General features: G+C 51.9%; 1 protein-coding gene across 1 annotated transcript in view; it reads left to right on the forward strand.

Annotated features, from left to right (window-relative positions):
* Nucleotides 1-16,648, forward strand: part of HYI (hydroxypyruvate isomerase (putative)) — a 129,306-nt gene that overhangs the window by 35,107 nt on the left and 77,551 nt on the right. The window contains exon 2 of the mRNA XM_085602957.1: nucleotides 364-475. Coding sequence (XP_085459083.1) covers nucleotides 364-475 — 112 coding nt within the window. The remainder of the gene's footprint in view (nucleotides 1-363; nucleotides 476-16,648) is intronic.

Raw genomic sequence — 16,648 nt, forward strand, 5'->3', positions numbered from 1 at the left:
ACTTGATTCTGTGACCATGAACAGTGGTAGTAAGACTGTGGTCTCCGCGGCTTACATAGCGGCGAGGAAGGAACCCTAGAGGGGTGGAGGCTTCTGGGCGCATGTTCTGGGATATGTCTTGTGCACACTTGCAGGAGCGTTTCTTGGGCTTCTCCTTCGACCTATGTGTCCCACCACGCGTGGACCTTGGTATCCCACTACAGACAGGACATGGGAGTGCTTGGAGGGTTGGCATTTGGTGAAGGATGCTGGCTTCTCTTTCACACAGAAGTCTTCCTCTCTGCTCCATAACCAGGCTTCTGCCATTCAAATCCCTCTGTGTACATCCATACAACTGTGTCTTTTGTGTCCTTTTCTCATCAGGAGACCTAGGAAGAGGTGAGATGGGCCTCGGCGCGGTTCCTGGGAGGCAGGAGGACTTCCGGAAGGGGCTGGACCTCGCAGTGAAGTATGCGAAGGCCTTGGACTGCGAGAGGTAGGAGAACAAATGATATATGTGATGAAGGACGTAAACTTGTTCAACCAGCAATGGATTCCAGGCTCTGTGGTCAAATAACCCAAACATAATGGTCGTAGCATGAGAGAACAAGAGTGCGATGAGTTTACTAAATCTCCCATCCATCGCAGAGTATGAAGTCACAAATGGCAATGCCTCCATTTTACTCATACTTCCAAACTTCCTGTCTTTAGAAGAGATGGTCCTCGACGACACACAGATTGTGGTAGTTGCTTAAAAAGATCAAGCCTCCCCGCACCTCAGTTTCAAAATTGTTTTCTGGAAATTAATAGGTGGATTGGCAAGCACTGCCTTCAACTTAATTCGGAGAAAACCGAGATAGTGATTTTTGGTAACCTTCAACCTTAATGGGACGGCCTATGGTGGCCTATTCGAGATGGGAGAACTACCAAAACCGGTAGCAAAGGCTAGGGGTACTGATTGATAACAAGCTATCGTGCTCACTGCAAACTAATGCTATTGTTTCTGCTGCCTTTCGTTTGATCAAGAAACTGAAGAAGGGGGGGCTTGGCTAGCGCCCAAGTAAAATGGCCGCAACCTAGTGGAGCTCCGCGACCCGGGGAACCCTCTTTATTAATCCGCACATTCATCCGGCCCACATACGGCGGAATCGAAACGCCGATGCAACCGGAATTTCAGCGCTACAGATTGTGCCTTTCTACAACTCCATAGACTGAGTGGTGGCGAAACACGGAGCGGAGGCGCTTTGCGGCCTGCCTACCTTATCGGAGCCGGGACCTTGCGTGAGCCATTCATCCACGGCCGCGGGGCCGGCAACATCGGGGGCGACGACGTGTGGAGTGACAACCAACTGAGGAATACAGAGCAACTTGCTGGGACGTTCCGGAGGGTGGGAGTAGACTTCACACACCCGGAACCGGGACCCCGGTGAGTCAGACGACGGACAGAAGCCACGCCAGAGGGGGCCCCAGCATATTCAACAGCGGGCCTGGTAAGAGCGCGCCTGGTAAGAGCGCGCGGGCGGCCGGTGCATCGCAGCCCGCCTTGTGGGGGCCTGCTACAATCCATAAGGCCCCATACACAAATCTACACTCTGTACCTGCATGGAGCTTCACGCGCTGGAAGGCCTGGGCCGACTCCAGAGTGGACGCCGAGGCCCCGCGTGTGCTCACTGCCACGGTTCTGAAACCCACGATCCAAGTTCTCACAGTATCCAACAAAGTGTCTGACAGGGCACTGGTGGCGCTTACACCCCTCGGGGGCCCCCTCCCCATGACTACCAGCTCCGCCACCGAGCAGCCTCACTCCTGCGCCCAGCGACCTCATCCACCGCCACAAGCGGCGTCCCACAGCCGAATCGGGCGCATGCACAAGATTTGAATGACCAAAACAACTCACTACCACAAGACCACATTGACTAGTGTCTGCACAGTCAGCGACGATCCTCTACCAACACATAACGTGGTCAGGCAGCGTTATAGCAGCACTGTCTCACACGGCACCGGGACCCACCTCTCACCCACGGGCGTCGTTTCTCTTTAGCTCAGACGCCGTAAGTGATCAAGGCGGGGGAAGCCTTGCTGAGGCTGGCTAGCTAGCAACGGACACTGTACCATTAGCGGGGTTGTTGTGGACCCGACAGCATCTCTTAAGGACTGGACTCTCCTCTGAAATACCCACCGCCCCAAGGCAGAGTGGTGGGCGGCGTAACGGCCTGTGACCCGATCATCAGCATGTCCAACTGTGGGGGACTGGGTAAGAAACCCGAAAGGCCGCACGTGCCACCACATCATGCGGCAGGCAGCGATGATTACTACCCCTTCCTCCCAGTACACTAGGCACTGCCCCCAGCTGCAACAGAGGAGATGGGGGGCCGAGGCCCATGAGGCGCACCTGCTGGCAAATTGGACAATTTTGCCTACACCAAGGACCCGACGGACAAAACGCAATCGAACCCGACGCAATCTGAGGTTCCTGCTGTATAAGAGCCAGACGCAGTTACACTGGTGGATATCATGGCCGCCCTCCAGCAAGTGCAGTCATCCATTGGCACAATCTCAACGGACATATCCCTCAGCCGGGCAGACTTCTCAAAGTTGTTGCATAGGCTGACAGAGGTGGAATCTACAACAGCGACCCTCTCCACGGATACGGCTGCACAGCAACGCCAAGTACGCAATCTAGAGGCGGACAACAAACTCATCCTTGCCAAACTCGACGACCAGGAAGGACGCTCACGCCGCAATTATGTGCGCATCATTGGAGTGCTGGAGAGGATGGATGGATCGGCGCTGGATCTCTTCATGGAAGAACTCATAAAAAACTAGCTGCAACCACGAGGACTCTCCAGCTTCTTCTCTGTATTAAGAGCTCACTGAGTATCAGGGGGGAGGCCTCGCCCTGGCGCTCCCCCAGACCGATTCTTGCCTGCATCTTCAACTTTCGAGACCGGGACGCCATCCTCCAGGCGGCCAGGTTGGCCCCACCGATCCGTATTGAAAATTCAACAGTCACGCTCTACCCAGATTACACAGCAGCAGTCACCAAACAACGTCGCAGCTTTCATGACGTCAAGAAGGAACTGCGGGCTAAGGAGAGCAAATACTCCATGCTCTTCCCAGCAAAACTCAGAGTAGAGGCAGAGGGAAAAACCTGGCTCTTTGTTACGCCCGAGGACGCCAGGGACTGGCTGGAGTGATGGCGTCCTGCAACGGGTTTCAGCAAATCAAGAACCCAACAGCGAATCCACAAGTCGCAAAGATCGAAGTCGCCTGACTCCAGTGACAGAGGGGACTAAAGAGACTCGACCCAGCGGGCAAGAATGACAGTAACACTGAACGACCACACTGCCCTCCTCATCGCTAGACACGAACTGTTCCAATCTACGTTTGCCTCACCTGGTAGCATGAACAATGGACATGCCACATGTACAACAACGATTATTTCACCCTCAGGAGAAAAACTAGCCGCTGATGACGACACCGTCAGAGGGGACCCCCCAGGGCCGTGGACAATAACTCACCCCCCACACAAGTACCTGTTCTGGGGCATAAGCACTCTGCTCAGTTGGGGAGGTGGGTAGTTTTGTGTCCGCCGGGCAGGGAGGGGGGAAGGAATTATGAGACTGTTATTGGTGCTATGTATGGCCCGGTTCAATTTCTTGCTGAACAGACATGGACCTCAGTTTATGTTCATGTTTGAATTTTTTATTTTGTTAATGTTTTGCTACCCAATGCTAAGGCCGTGCAATCCAAGGTTAGCACACACGCGACCCAACGACCCCCACACACTATTCCAATGCCTAACGACCGCACTGATGCCCGGAGTGGCGTAACTCCCGTCCCCACACAGTCACAGTCAAGGGATACACACAAGCTTTGTCCCCCTCTAACTCTGATATCCTGGAATGTGAACGTTCTCTGTGACAAAATAAAGAGGGGCTTAACACTACACTACCTTAAGAGGCACGCAGGGCCGGACTGGCCGTAGCGGGCACTGGGCAACCCCCCAGCGCGCCGCACGGCTGGGGGCCGGTTTTGGGCCCCCGGGGGCCGTTTTTGCAGCATAGCGGCAAAATCGGCCCTGTAAAAAAATCGGCCGAAAACCGGTCCTGGCAAAGAGCTCGGCTGCACCCCCAAACCCCTGGGGGGGCTAGCCGAGCACTTTGTCAGGGCCGGTTTTGGTTCCCAGTCCAGCCCTGGAGGCACGCGCCCTCAGTGATTCTCTTACAAGAAACTCATCTGGTGGGGACTGCCACCAAGGCGCTAGATAGATGGGGCTTCAAAATGGTAGCTCACTCTGAGTTCACTTCCGGCTCCAGAGGGCTGGGTATATTCGTTCAAAAAGGCTGCCCACTGGTGGTCCGAAGCACCAAGGCAGACAACCAAGGCCGTTGCGTGGCGCTTTTGTGTCAGTGGGAGGGGCGTGCCTACAACTTTGTCTCCGTTTATGCTCCCCTGCGCTCCACAATCTCACCTTCCCAGCACTGGGTGAATTCCTGCTCTCGTTACCCCTAGGAGAACTTATTGTGGGAGACGATTTTAATACCGTACTTGACACTGCCTTCGATAGGCTCCCACCATGAAACCAAGGGACTTCCCCTGCACCCCTGCGAGATTTCACTGAAGCACTAGGACTGGTGGACGTTTGGCGCACCCGCCACCCCACAGAGCATCAATACACACATCACTCATGGGCCCACAACAGTATGTCCAGAACTGATTACATCCTCGCGTCTCCATCGAGCCTTGAATGCATTTTAGAAATCCAGCACCTCCCCAGAGGGATATCTGACCACTCCCCGATTTCAGCAACATACACCCTATAACGCACTGGGAGACGGCGCATATACCCATATATCCCGGATATTTGAGGGACCCGACCATATGGAAAACCCTACACGAGATCACGAAACACTAATTCCAAGACAACACACACTCCGTATCCTCCCTCGCCATTCTCTGGGAGGCACACAAGACGGTCCTGCACGGACAAGCCATTTCACTGATCACTTCACACAAATGAGACAAGGCCCAGCAGATGCAGGAGCTTGAGAGGGCAGTAAGCCTAGCAGAGGTAGACCACACAAGAGACCCAACCGGGGACTCGACTCATAAACTAGCCCTCGCCCAACAGGCCTTTAGAGACCATGCATGGGAAGAAGCCAAGGCCAGAGTAAAACAAACACAACACACAATCTATGAGGTGGGAGACAAGGCCGGTAAGCTCCTCGCAAAGCTCGACAAAAAGGAACGTGCAAATCGTTAGGTGGCCCGGGTGCGCTCAATCTCTGGGGAGGTAGTCACAGACCCGCAGGATATCGTCACGGCCTTCGCACATCACTACATGACAGTTTATACACCTGCCTCGAAAGCCACCGTGCAGGAAAACCTGGCCTTCCTTGAAGACATATATTTGCCAAAGTTGACAGCCCCTGAGATGAACACGCTAGAGGCGCCCCTTACGGCTGATGAAATCATGGCTGCTATCAGGGGACTCCAACCGGGCAAAGCACTGGGTCCGAACGGCATCCCTGTGGAGCTTTACAAGAGAGAAGCGGACATATTAGGGCCTCACCTACTACAGATGTACGTAGACAGCCTAAAACAGGGACAGCTACCGAGAGACCAAAGGTTGGCCCCCCTGGCGGCGATCCCAAAACCTGGTCAGCCCCCGACGAGTGCACCACCTACCGCCCCATCTCGCTCCTAAATGCGGAGGCCAAAATATTAGCGAAAGGCACTGGCGACTAGGCTCCAGCCCTAACTAACGTCCCTTATCCATCCAGACCAATCGGGCTTCATGCCTGGCCGCAACACAGCAATGAATCTGAGGCGACTTCACAGAGTGTTCCGAATGTCAACAATTCAGGAAGAGGTGGTTCTCCTGTCCTTAGACGCCAGCATGATTTCGATAGGGTGGAATGGCCCTTCCTGTTTGCAGTTCTACAAAACTTTGGTTTTGGGCCCACATTTTTGGTCTGGGTTCGGCTCTTATACACACAGCCGCTGGCACACGTGGTGGTTAATGGACGGGTGTCCGATGACTACCCCCTGGGGTGTGGCACTAGACAGGGCTGTCCCCTATCCCCCCTACTGGTTGCCCTTGTGCTCGAGCCTTTGGCGGCATGGATCAGGGGAGACCCAGTGATACGCCGACTGCCATGGTCGTAGGGTTTGGAAGACCGCATCTCCCTCTACACGGATGATATTCTGTTATACATGGCTACGGCAGATTCTCCGGATACATGATCAGCTGGGCAAAATCGGTCATGCACATTCTCCATGGTCCACCCCCCCCCCCCCACGGCTACCTGGAGGCGTGACAATACACCTCGGAAACGACGGGTTTAAGTATTTAGGCATCCATATCACCCCAGACCGCACTCAGTGCTACGAGCGCAACCTCATACCCCCTCTTAAGAGACTAAAACGCAATGTGAAATATTGGCATTCCCTTCCCCTGACCCAGCTGGGCCAGGCGGCCCTCTTCAAGATGATGGCCATCCCCAGGTTTTTATACATCCTTCAAAACACGCCAACCCCAGTCCCCGACTCATATATTTTAAAGCTATCGAGGCAGAAGCGAGCCTCCTCCTGTGGGACAGGAAACCCCCTCGCATAGCAATGACAAAACTAATTAAGGGCTGGTACGATGGAGGCATCGCTCTGCCACACAAGCAGTTCTACTAATGGGCCTCCCAACTTACAATAGTGAACCAATGGCTCCATGCCCCGCAAGAGGAACCAGCCCTACGGATGGACAGACACACCTTCGGCATGGACAGACTAATGAGCTCACTGTACGACAAGGGAGGGAAAAATCACCCAACACACGCCACTCTTGGACTCCCCAAAATTGGTTACACTCCGCAATAGCAAATGTTTTGCTCAGTGGGACCTTATAGGAATCTCCAAAGTAGGTGATTTGTGAAAAAAAGGGGAAATAATGACGTTTGACCAACTACGCACAACATATCAGATGGCGGACTCTGAGCGGTTCCGATACCTACAAATCAAACACGCACTCACCAAAGTCATACCCCAAGGTGATGATCTCCCCGAGTCATCGCCACTGGAAGGCCACCTCACCAAAAAAGCAATCTCCCTCACGTACCATAAGCTGGTGAATAACCAGAAAGACCCCACACACACCTTGAGAGAGAAGTGGTGCACAGAGGTGGGGGACATTGGCGACCAAGACTGGCAGGAGGCCCTAGCATCCCCACGGAAGGTGGCGATCTCATCCCGACTACAACTTGTGCAACTGAAAATACTGCACAGAACATATTATACTAGAACGACGCTTCACAAGATCGGACGGGCTTGGACAACTTTATGTTTAAGGGGCTGTGGGCAACTGGGTACATTCTTCCACATGTTATGGGACTGTCCTGTTATAACATAGTACTGGGGAAAGATCATGGCTACCTTCACCAGTGTCAGCGGGGTGGAGGTCCTCCCAGAACCCTGGCGCTGCCTCCTCAATGTCTGGGAACCATGCAGCGCAGACTTGGGCAACCGTGGGGATCATGTTGGGAAAAGGAAATGTCGCACAACACTGGAGGGGCACCTGCTGCCACTATGCACCTACACTGGTGTCAAAACTTAGATAGGGCGATGGTGGCGGAGAAGACAGTATTCATTCACAGACGTTATCCCCGCAAGTGGGCGAAGATATGGGGTAAATGGAATGCATTCCGCTGCAATATTTGCACTCCGCCCCCAGGAGGAGGCCTCAGACCCTGATCTAAGTGACTAGACTGCACACATTAACGTGGGATCAAATGAACGGCTTGGAAGCAATATTTCTTGCTTTAATGCCTTAAAAGTTGGAATGTAAAGTAACTTTGTACCTTATGTCAATAATTGTGCTACATTGTCAATTGTACAAACTGAGATTACAAATGTCATTTGCTGTCAGCCAGTTTGTTATTTAAACTAATAAAAATGTTTAAAAAAATAAAAAGAAACTGAAGAAGGTTCTTCCGTACATTCCTACCGATTCTAGGAGGATGGTTGTGACTGCCCTTGTGCTATCAAAACTAGATCACTGCAATGTACTGTATCAGAAGATGCAGAAACAACATCTAAAAAAAGCTGCAGATGATACAAAATGCAGCTGCAAGACTCCTATTGAATCGGCCTAAATACGAGTCAGTTTCCAAGGTAATTTAGAAACTCCACTGGCTTCCTGTAGCAAGTCGCGTCAAGTTTAAGACGCTATGCTTAGCTTATAAACAACATGGGACCCGTATTCTTAAAAAGTATTTTTCATTGGTATCATCATGGTAGACAGCTACGCTCTACTGACGCCAGACTCATGATGGATTCGCACCTCCAGTTGGGGGGGGCCATAGCATTGGTTATGGTACGTCCAAATTATGTAATACGATTGCAATGCATATTAGGTCAGCAAGTTCGCTATCCTTCTTTAGGAAGAATCTTAAAACCATGCTGTTCCAAAACTAGATATTTTTAAATTTCAGCGCCAAGACACCTTCGCACTCAATATGTTAAATTAACATAACATATGGGAACATAAATACTTAGTTAATGTATCATCCCACCATGAGCCTCCTAAAAATCTGTCTCTTCAGGTCACTGATGCAGACCCTTTGTTTGATAAATATTTGCCTGTGTGTCGGAAGCCCAGGTATGACCGCTCCTGCCTGCGTTTCGAATAGCCAGTTATTATCGTGCCTGCCTGTGTTTCAGATGCAAAAGAAACAATTGATGGGCTGAATGCTGGACAATGCAAACATTCACCCCCAGTAACAAGAATCTGGGTTTAATACATCATTCTTTTGCTCACCACACCACCCCAGTTTAGACCCAGCCATTTGCAAATCAGTCTTGACCCTGTTCCTTATGGGAGCAGTCCAGCCCGAGCTGCCAAGCCAGGCCCTCCCTGGACCGGAAACAAGCATCCTGAGACCGGTTTCAGGGCATCACCCTTCATCAGCCGGGCTAGCTTAAATCCAGTGGTGTAGTGAGCACGAGACCCACATCTGGGCATACCCTTCCCAATTATTTTTTAATATATTTGATATGTTTTCGATGGCCAGGTATGATCGTGCCTGCCAGTGTTTCTGATTGCCAGGTTTGATCGGTCCTGCCTATATTTTGGATGGCCATGTACGACCGCGCCTTCCAATGTTTCGGATGGCCAGGTATGACCAGTCCATGTATTTTGGATGCCCAGGTATATTTCGGATGCCCAGGTATCATCAGCCCTGCCTGTGTTTCGGATGGCCAGCTAGGACAGTGCCTGCCTGTGTTTCAGATGGCCAGGTATGACTGTGCCTGCCTGTGTTTCAGATGGCCAGGAATGACTGTGCCTGCCTGTGTTTTAGATGGTCAGGAATGACTGTGCCTGCCTGTGTTTCAGATGGCCAGGAATGACTGTGCCTGCCTGTGTTTCAGATGGCCAGGTATGACTGTGCCTGGCTGTGTTACGCATGGCCAGGTATGACTGTGCCTGGTTGTGTTCCGCGTGGCGAGGTATGACTGTGCCTGCTTGTGTTTTGGATGGCCAGGCATGACCATGCCTGCCTGTGTTTCAGATGGCCAGGTATGACTGTGCCTACCTGTGTTTTGGATGGCCAGGTATGACCCTGCCTTCCTGGGTTTTGGATCCATCAATCAATCAATCGGGGTTTTGTAGAGTGCACTACTCACTCGTGAGGGTCTCAAGGCGCTTAGGGAGGGGGGGTGAGTAGCTCCGTTGGGGTCATTCGAGGAGCCAGGTCTTGAGGTCCTTTCTGCATTGGTGCAGTGTCGAGCTTCGTCGGAGTTGAAGGGGGGGTTCATTCCAGGTCTTGGCTGCGAGGTAGGAGAAGGATCTTCCACCTGCTTTGGTCCTTTAGAAACGAGGGATGGTGACTAAGGCGGGGTCAGCTGAGTGGAGGTTTCTCTTGGGGGCGAGAAAGGCGATTCAGTTGTTGAGGTATTGTGGTCCGGTGTTGTGAAGGGCTTTGTATGCGTGTGTGAGCAGTTTGAAGGTTATTCCTCTTTCTACGGGGAGCCAGTGGAGGTCACTGAGGTGTTGCGTGATGTGGTGATGTTGTGGATAAGCCTGGCTGCAGCATTCTGGATGGTCTGGAGTTTGTGGAGGAGTTTTTTGTTGATTCCGGTGTTGAAGTTGGGTTGCTTGGTGAGGGACAGTATGAGCTGGGTCTCATTGGCGTAGGAGATGATGTTGAGTCCTTGGTTTCTGCCGATGGTTGCGAGGGGGTCTATGTAGACGTTGAAGAGTATGGGGCTGAGGGAGGATCCTTGGGGTACTCCGCATCTGATCTCTGTCGGTTCTGAGAGGAAGGGTGGGAGTCTTATTCTCTGTGTTCTGCATGAGAGGAAATATCGGATCCAGTCTAAGGCTATTCCTCGTATGCGGCGTGGTTGAGCCTGGTTTCTTGTGTGCGGTGTGGAGATGGTGTTGAAAGCTCCTGCTAGGTCCAGGAGGATGAGTGCTGCCATGTGGCCTCGTCGAGAAGGGCGCGGATGTCGCCGGTGGTGGCTATGAGGATGGTCTTGGTGCTGTGGTTGCTGCGGAATCCAGATTGTCTAGGATGCTGGTGGTTTCTATGAAGTGTGCTAGCTGGGTGTTGACGGCTTTTTCAATTACTTTGACTTTGGGCCTGAAGTTCTTGAGATCCGTCGGGTCTGCGGAGGGCTTTTTTAGGAGGCGGTTGACTTTGGCATGTTTCCAGTCGGGGAATGTGGCGGTCTTGAGGGAGCAGTTGATAGTTCGGCATAGCTCAGGTGCGATGGCAGTAGTGGCCCTGTGGAGGATGTGCGTCGGGCAGAGGTCAGTAGGTGCTCCGGAGTGAATGCTCTTCATTGTCTTTAAGGTGTCTTCTGTGGTGAGAGGGCTCCAGGTGAGAAGGGTCTGTTGGATGGTGTCGTTGGGAGTGGGGGTTGATGTGGTGTCGTGGTCTTGGTCATCGAAGTTGCCGTAGAGTATCTTGATGTGAAAGAAGGAGCGGGGTTTGTTGCAGAGGTCTTGGGAGGGAGGTACGTCGATTGTTTTGCTGTTGGGTTTGGCGGATTCCTGTATGATGGTGAAGAGTTCCTTGGAGTTGTGGGCATTGGAGAGGATTCTGTCTTGGATGAAGATTTTCTTTGCTGATTTGATGAGTTGGTGGTGTTCTGTGATGGCTGCTTTGTAGGCGGAGTGTGCTTCTGGGGTTTTGCTGTTTCTCCACTTCTTCTCCAGTCGTCGGCAGGAGCACTTGGATTCGCGGAGATCCGTGGTGAACCAGTTGGTTTTCTTGTTGTGTCGTCTCATGGTGTTCTGGAGGGGACGAGGGTTTTGGTGCAGTTGGCGATCCATTCGTGGATGTTGCTTGCTGCTGTGTCAGCGTCCGTCATAGTGGGGGGAGGAGTGCATGTGAGGGCGGAGGTGAGGTGTTCTTCATAGACTTTGCTCCAGCTTCTGTGGGGGGGTGGAGCGAGCACTTGTGTGAGGTGGGTTTCGTGAAGGAGAAATGGATGCAGTGGTGGTCTGTCCATAGCACTTCCGTGCTGTGGCTGAATGAATGTTGTTTCCTCCGGTGAAGATGGGGTTGAATGTGTGTCCTGCTGTGTGAGTGGGGGTGGAGACAAGTTGCTTCAGTCCTATGTTGGTGAGGTTCTTCAGGAGGGCGGTGGTGTTGGGATCACTGTGGTTGTCCAGGTTTAAGTTCAGGTCTCCAAGAAGTATGTAGTCGGTAGAGGCGAGGGCATGGGGTGGGATGTGGTCTGCTATGATGTTGGTGAAGTGGGCTTGGGAGGTGTGTAGGCGAGTGTTCCGTGGAGCATCGTTCTTGGGCTGAGCTGGATCTGGAAGTGGATGTGTTCCATGGGGGGTGTGGGGGCGAGACGTCTTTCGAGTTGCTGGTAGTGAGTTGGAGGGAGCTTTTGTGGACGATGGCAAGGCCTCCTCTTGGGCAGTTGGGGCGGTCTTTCCTCAGGATCTTGTATCCGTCAGGGATGGCGGTTGCGATGTCAGGTGCGGAGCTGGCGTTGGACCAGGTTTCTGTGAGGAAGGTGACTTCGGGTGTGTGAGTGTTGAAGAGGTCCCGGATTTCTACAGCGTGTCTGTGCAGGGAGGGTACGTCGAGGAGGATGCAGCTCAGTGGCTTGTGTGTGGTGGCGTACGGCGTGTTGGGGGTAGCTGCCGGGGTCCCGAGGTGGGTGAAGGTGCAGTGGCAGTGTCGGCAGGAGACTGGGCCTTGGGTGTTGCTCGGCGTCGAGAGCTGGCAGTTGTTGCGTATGGGGTTGAGTGCGAGGAGAGTGCTGGGTCTTACCGGCAGGGGATCAGGGGACCAGGCGCTGGTCGCGGACAGGCACAGACGGGCTTGCTTTTAGCACGCCAGCGGCGCAACTGCACAGCAACTGCCATTAAGTAGGGGTCGGGGGGAGGGTGAACAGCTGGGAGGGGGGAGGCGGGAGCAACACACTGGGGGGGCAGCAGCGGCGGGGAGATTGAGGGAAAAGGAGGCTAAGGAAAGGAAAAAGGCAAACAGAAAAAAAGGCAAACAGAAAAAAAGGCAAACAGAAAAAATGCAAACAGAAAAAAAGGCAAACAGAAAAAGATGACACACACGGAGCGGACTAGCAGAAGAGCAAGCTCTTCCACTAGACCATCAGGTATGAGGCGCAGGCAGGAGTCTGCAGCTGCCTGCGGCTGAAGGAGGGCCTCAAACACCTACCTGGCAAGTGTGAGAAAGTGACCTCTTTCTGCATGGTATGCCCCCACTTTTTGCAGAATTGCTGATGTTCTTTGACTGAGTGTGCCCTGGGCTCCTGCTGGCTGGGCCTATGTTCCTTCCCTAAAATTGCATTGAAGCTTAAACCCAATTGGCATCCCTGGCCACAGGTAGGCCCCTGGTAAATGGTACCACAGGGACCCGAAGCACTGTGACCAGGGAAGGCCCCGCTGCAGCACTTATTGTGACACCCTTAGAGGCCCTGCACCATTTCACTCACACACTGCCTGTGCAGGCTGTGTGTCGTGGTGCAGAACAAAAGTGAAGAGTCGACATGGCCCACATCCCTGTGTACCATGCCTACAAACCACTGCCCTGGCCTAGATCAGTCACCCCTCCAGCTGGATGCACTATGCTAGTGGTGAGGGTACAGGTGAATGAGCCCAGTACCCCTATAATGCCCAAGTCCATTCTTGGGCATTGTAAGTGCAGTGCTGCCATTAAGAGTATATAATGCTGGGAGTTTGTCATTACGAACTCCACAACACCATAATGGCTGCACTGAAAACTGAGAAGTTTGGTATCAAACTTCTCAGCACATTAAACCCACACTGATGTCAGTGTGGGATTTAATGTACAATGCACGACAGAGGGCATCTTAGAGATGCCCCTGAAACTCGACCAACTTCTAGTGTCCCGACTGAGTGGCTGCTTAGGCTGCCATCAACAGACCTGTTTCTGGACCCCTGGGTCGAGAGCCTGCTGCTCGCGGGGGCCTGAAACAATGCACATCCTGGGACGAGGTGCCAAGCCTCCTCCCCCAGGATGGGCAGGGTTCACAAAGGGGAAGCGTCAAAGGCATGCTGCCTTTACGAGCTTGCCCAGACCACTTGCTGCTTTCAGCAACTGGTCCCCACTGTTTCTGCCCCCCACTTTGGGCAGGAGAACCGGTGGGAAAAATAAGTGAGGGAGAGAGGTGTGCCTACCTCTGCTAACTCCACCCCTCAGGTGCGGGAGGCGAGGTGAAGCACAACCCCGAGTCCCTGCCATCTTGAGGAGGGGGGACTCAACCAACCAGGGACATGCTCATACCCCCTCCCACTGGACCGTGGCACAATAGGGGGTGTACCCACCCCAGGGAAGGGACCCATTGGTCCCTGCCCTCTACCTACCTTTAACACTCCTAAATCTAATATTTAGGGGGCACCCTGAACCTTGCTTCCTCAGATCCAGAAACAACAAGAAAGAAAATAAGAAGAAGGACTGAAGAACCGTGCAGAGCTAGCAAGAGGATGACGCCCACTGACTTGGCCCCAGCCCTACTGGCCTGTCACCCCTCGAACCTGCTTCTGCAAAATCCCAGTGTGTCCTGCAGCCAGCAACCTCAAAAACCTCTGAGGACCTGCCTGCCTTGACTTCCAAAGATTGCTTCTCCCGGGAACACTGGATTTGTTCAACTGCAACCTCTCGCAGCAGCTGGAAACCGCGAATCCGCCCCACTCTGCACCCGCCGTCCACGGCCCGAGCTTGAGTGGGCAAACACCACGAGGAGGTCACCCCGGTGATCCTGAATCGAGATTCGGTGACCCCCTGACCTGCCTCAAGCTGACGCCTGCAGTCTAAATTAGGGGTGGGCGGAATTTGCGGAATCGCGTTACGCAAATCTCCGCGAAACGGTAAAAAATCTCCGCGAACATGCAGAAATTCCGCGAACACGCGGAATTGCTTGTTCGCGATACTTTTTTCCTGTTCGCGATCGCTGTTTGCGTGCTCGGGGTGAAATATCTCGCGAACACGCATTTGAGAACGCGAACAAGCAAAAAATTTCGCGAAGTTGCGGAACGTAGATTTTTTTGCAATTTCGCGTTCTCCGCGGAACGCAAAATTACCCAAATTTCGCAAATTCCGCGAACGGAACGGAATTTACCGCCCAGGCCTAGTCTAAATCCAGAAGGCCCCCCTAACCGCGACCAGGAGCTGGTAAGAAGATCCGACCCCAAAATGCACCCCTGCGCCCCACGGCCTTGTGTGCTCAAACCAGCGGTGCCTAACCAACCTCTAACTTTCCAACTTACCTCTTGAAGTGGTGGTCGCACCCAGAAGTCCTTTGTCTGCTTGCCTGCAATGCTTTTGCAAACCGGAGGTTCTCCATTGGAAACAACAAGGTGCCCGACATCGAAACAGCACTCTGCACCCGGCCGCCTCAGTGCCGCTGAGGGTGCACCTTTTGTGCTACTTTGTTTCCCCATCTGCCCTGACCTAAACGTTCCCATAGCCCAGTGGCCTGCTCGTTAGCAGCCACCAACCGGAGACCCCCTATCCTCCATAAGATAACATTGGGCCTCAACACTCTGCACCCGGCCACCCTAGTGCCACTGAGGGTGTAACAAGAGTGCACCACTGACCCTGGGGGACCCCTGAGTCTACCCACAGAACCTTAACTCCCACAGTCGATAACCTACCTTTGAACCAATAACCTGTTTTTCCTCCATAGGATAACACTGACAATTTTCTCCCAAAAAGTATCTAAGTGTGGCGTTTTGAAATCTAAAAATATCCTTTAAAAATCACATGAATAACCAAAACGCATTCACTTACCTGTTTGCAGGAAATGTCCCAGTGCTGAATCTAGGTATCCAGCAGTGAGTTAGAAAAGTAACGTAAAAGGTATCTTACCTTTAATTTACTGAAAAAGCCTATTCATTTCAATGTACTGTATTTGCTAAGTATTGCAACCTACTGCATCCCCTGTAAATCAAACAAAGTACAATTCCTAATGCATTTTCAAACGGTTCTACATTCAGCAACTTATTACTGTAAAGTATTTAATGCTTACCTGTGCCAGGCTTGCTTGGTTCTAAAAATAAAACAGCAGTATATTTTTTATACAAAAACAATTGGCCTAGAGTCCAGTCCTTGAGTGTGTGAATTAATTTGCTGACTGAGTGTGTTTATCAAATGCTTAACACTGTCCTCTGATACTGCCTTACTGCTCGACCACTCTACCACAAATAGAGAGTAAGGTTCTATCTAACTTTAACCTCTTCCTACCTCTGGGGTCACCTGGACTCCATACACTATACCTCATTTTGGTGTAATATATATAGAGCCAGTTTCCTACACTGGTGGATCAGCGGTGGGATATACAACTTTGCATTTGTTGGACTACTTGTTTACCACCTGATCACACCACAGAACTCTTAAATTGCCTTTAGAATTCTGATTTTTTCAAACTGGCATTTATGAGAAAATTACTAAAAGTCTTGTTAGGGCCTTGCTTAAGTCCCTTTAGAATTTTAGAAAATAAAAAGTCACTAGGTAAGGGTAGAGGGGTTAGCACATTTTTATTAGAATGTCTCAAAATAAGAACCCAGCTACTTGTGAAGATAACCATAATGACATACAGGACATGGTTGAGGAGCTTGACCTCACCCCTTACCTTTACTTGTCTTTCAAGGAAGTAAGGTCCTTATGTAAAATTAAAAACATACCAATGGGTCTCCATCCAACCAAACAAAAGCTCCAGGAGCTGTTGGCTGAGTACGCAAAGTCCCACCCCTCTGTAAATGGTGATGACCAGTCAGAGGAAGAAGGAGGTGAGGAGGATGGAGATAGATGCCCACCTCCACCACTTCCTAAGGAAGAAAGGGATCCTGTACCCTTACTTCCAAGAGTCAACCTGTGGGGCCTAGAGGCAACACGGGTGCCTTAGGTTCTGGTGAGGACATTGAGGACAGCCTCAATGAGGAGGACAGCCTCTTAGCAAGGCTGACCAAAAGACTGGATCTAGAGGCCAGACTCCTGGCTCTAGAGAAAGAGAGAAAGGAGATGGGTTTAGCACCCATCAATGGTGGCAGCAATCAAAATAATAAGGATAAAGAGCAATCTTAGGATCCTAAAATCCCCAAAGGGATTGTCCCTAAATGTGAGGAGGGTGATGACATCACTAAATGGTTCACAGCCTTTTAGAGGACTTGTGA

The sequence above is a fragment of the Triturus cristatus genome, chromosome 4_2 (assembly GCF_964204655.1).
Source record: "Triturus cristatus chromosome 4_2, aTriCri1.1, whole genome shotgun sequence".
Taxonomy (NCBI): Eukaryota; Metazoa; Chordata; class Amphibia; order Caudata; family Salamandridae; genus Triturus; species Triturus cristatus.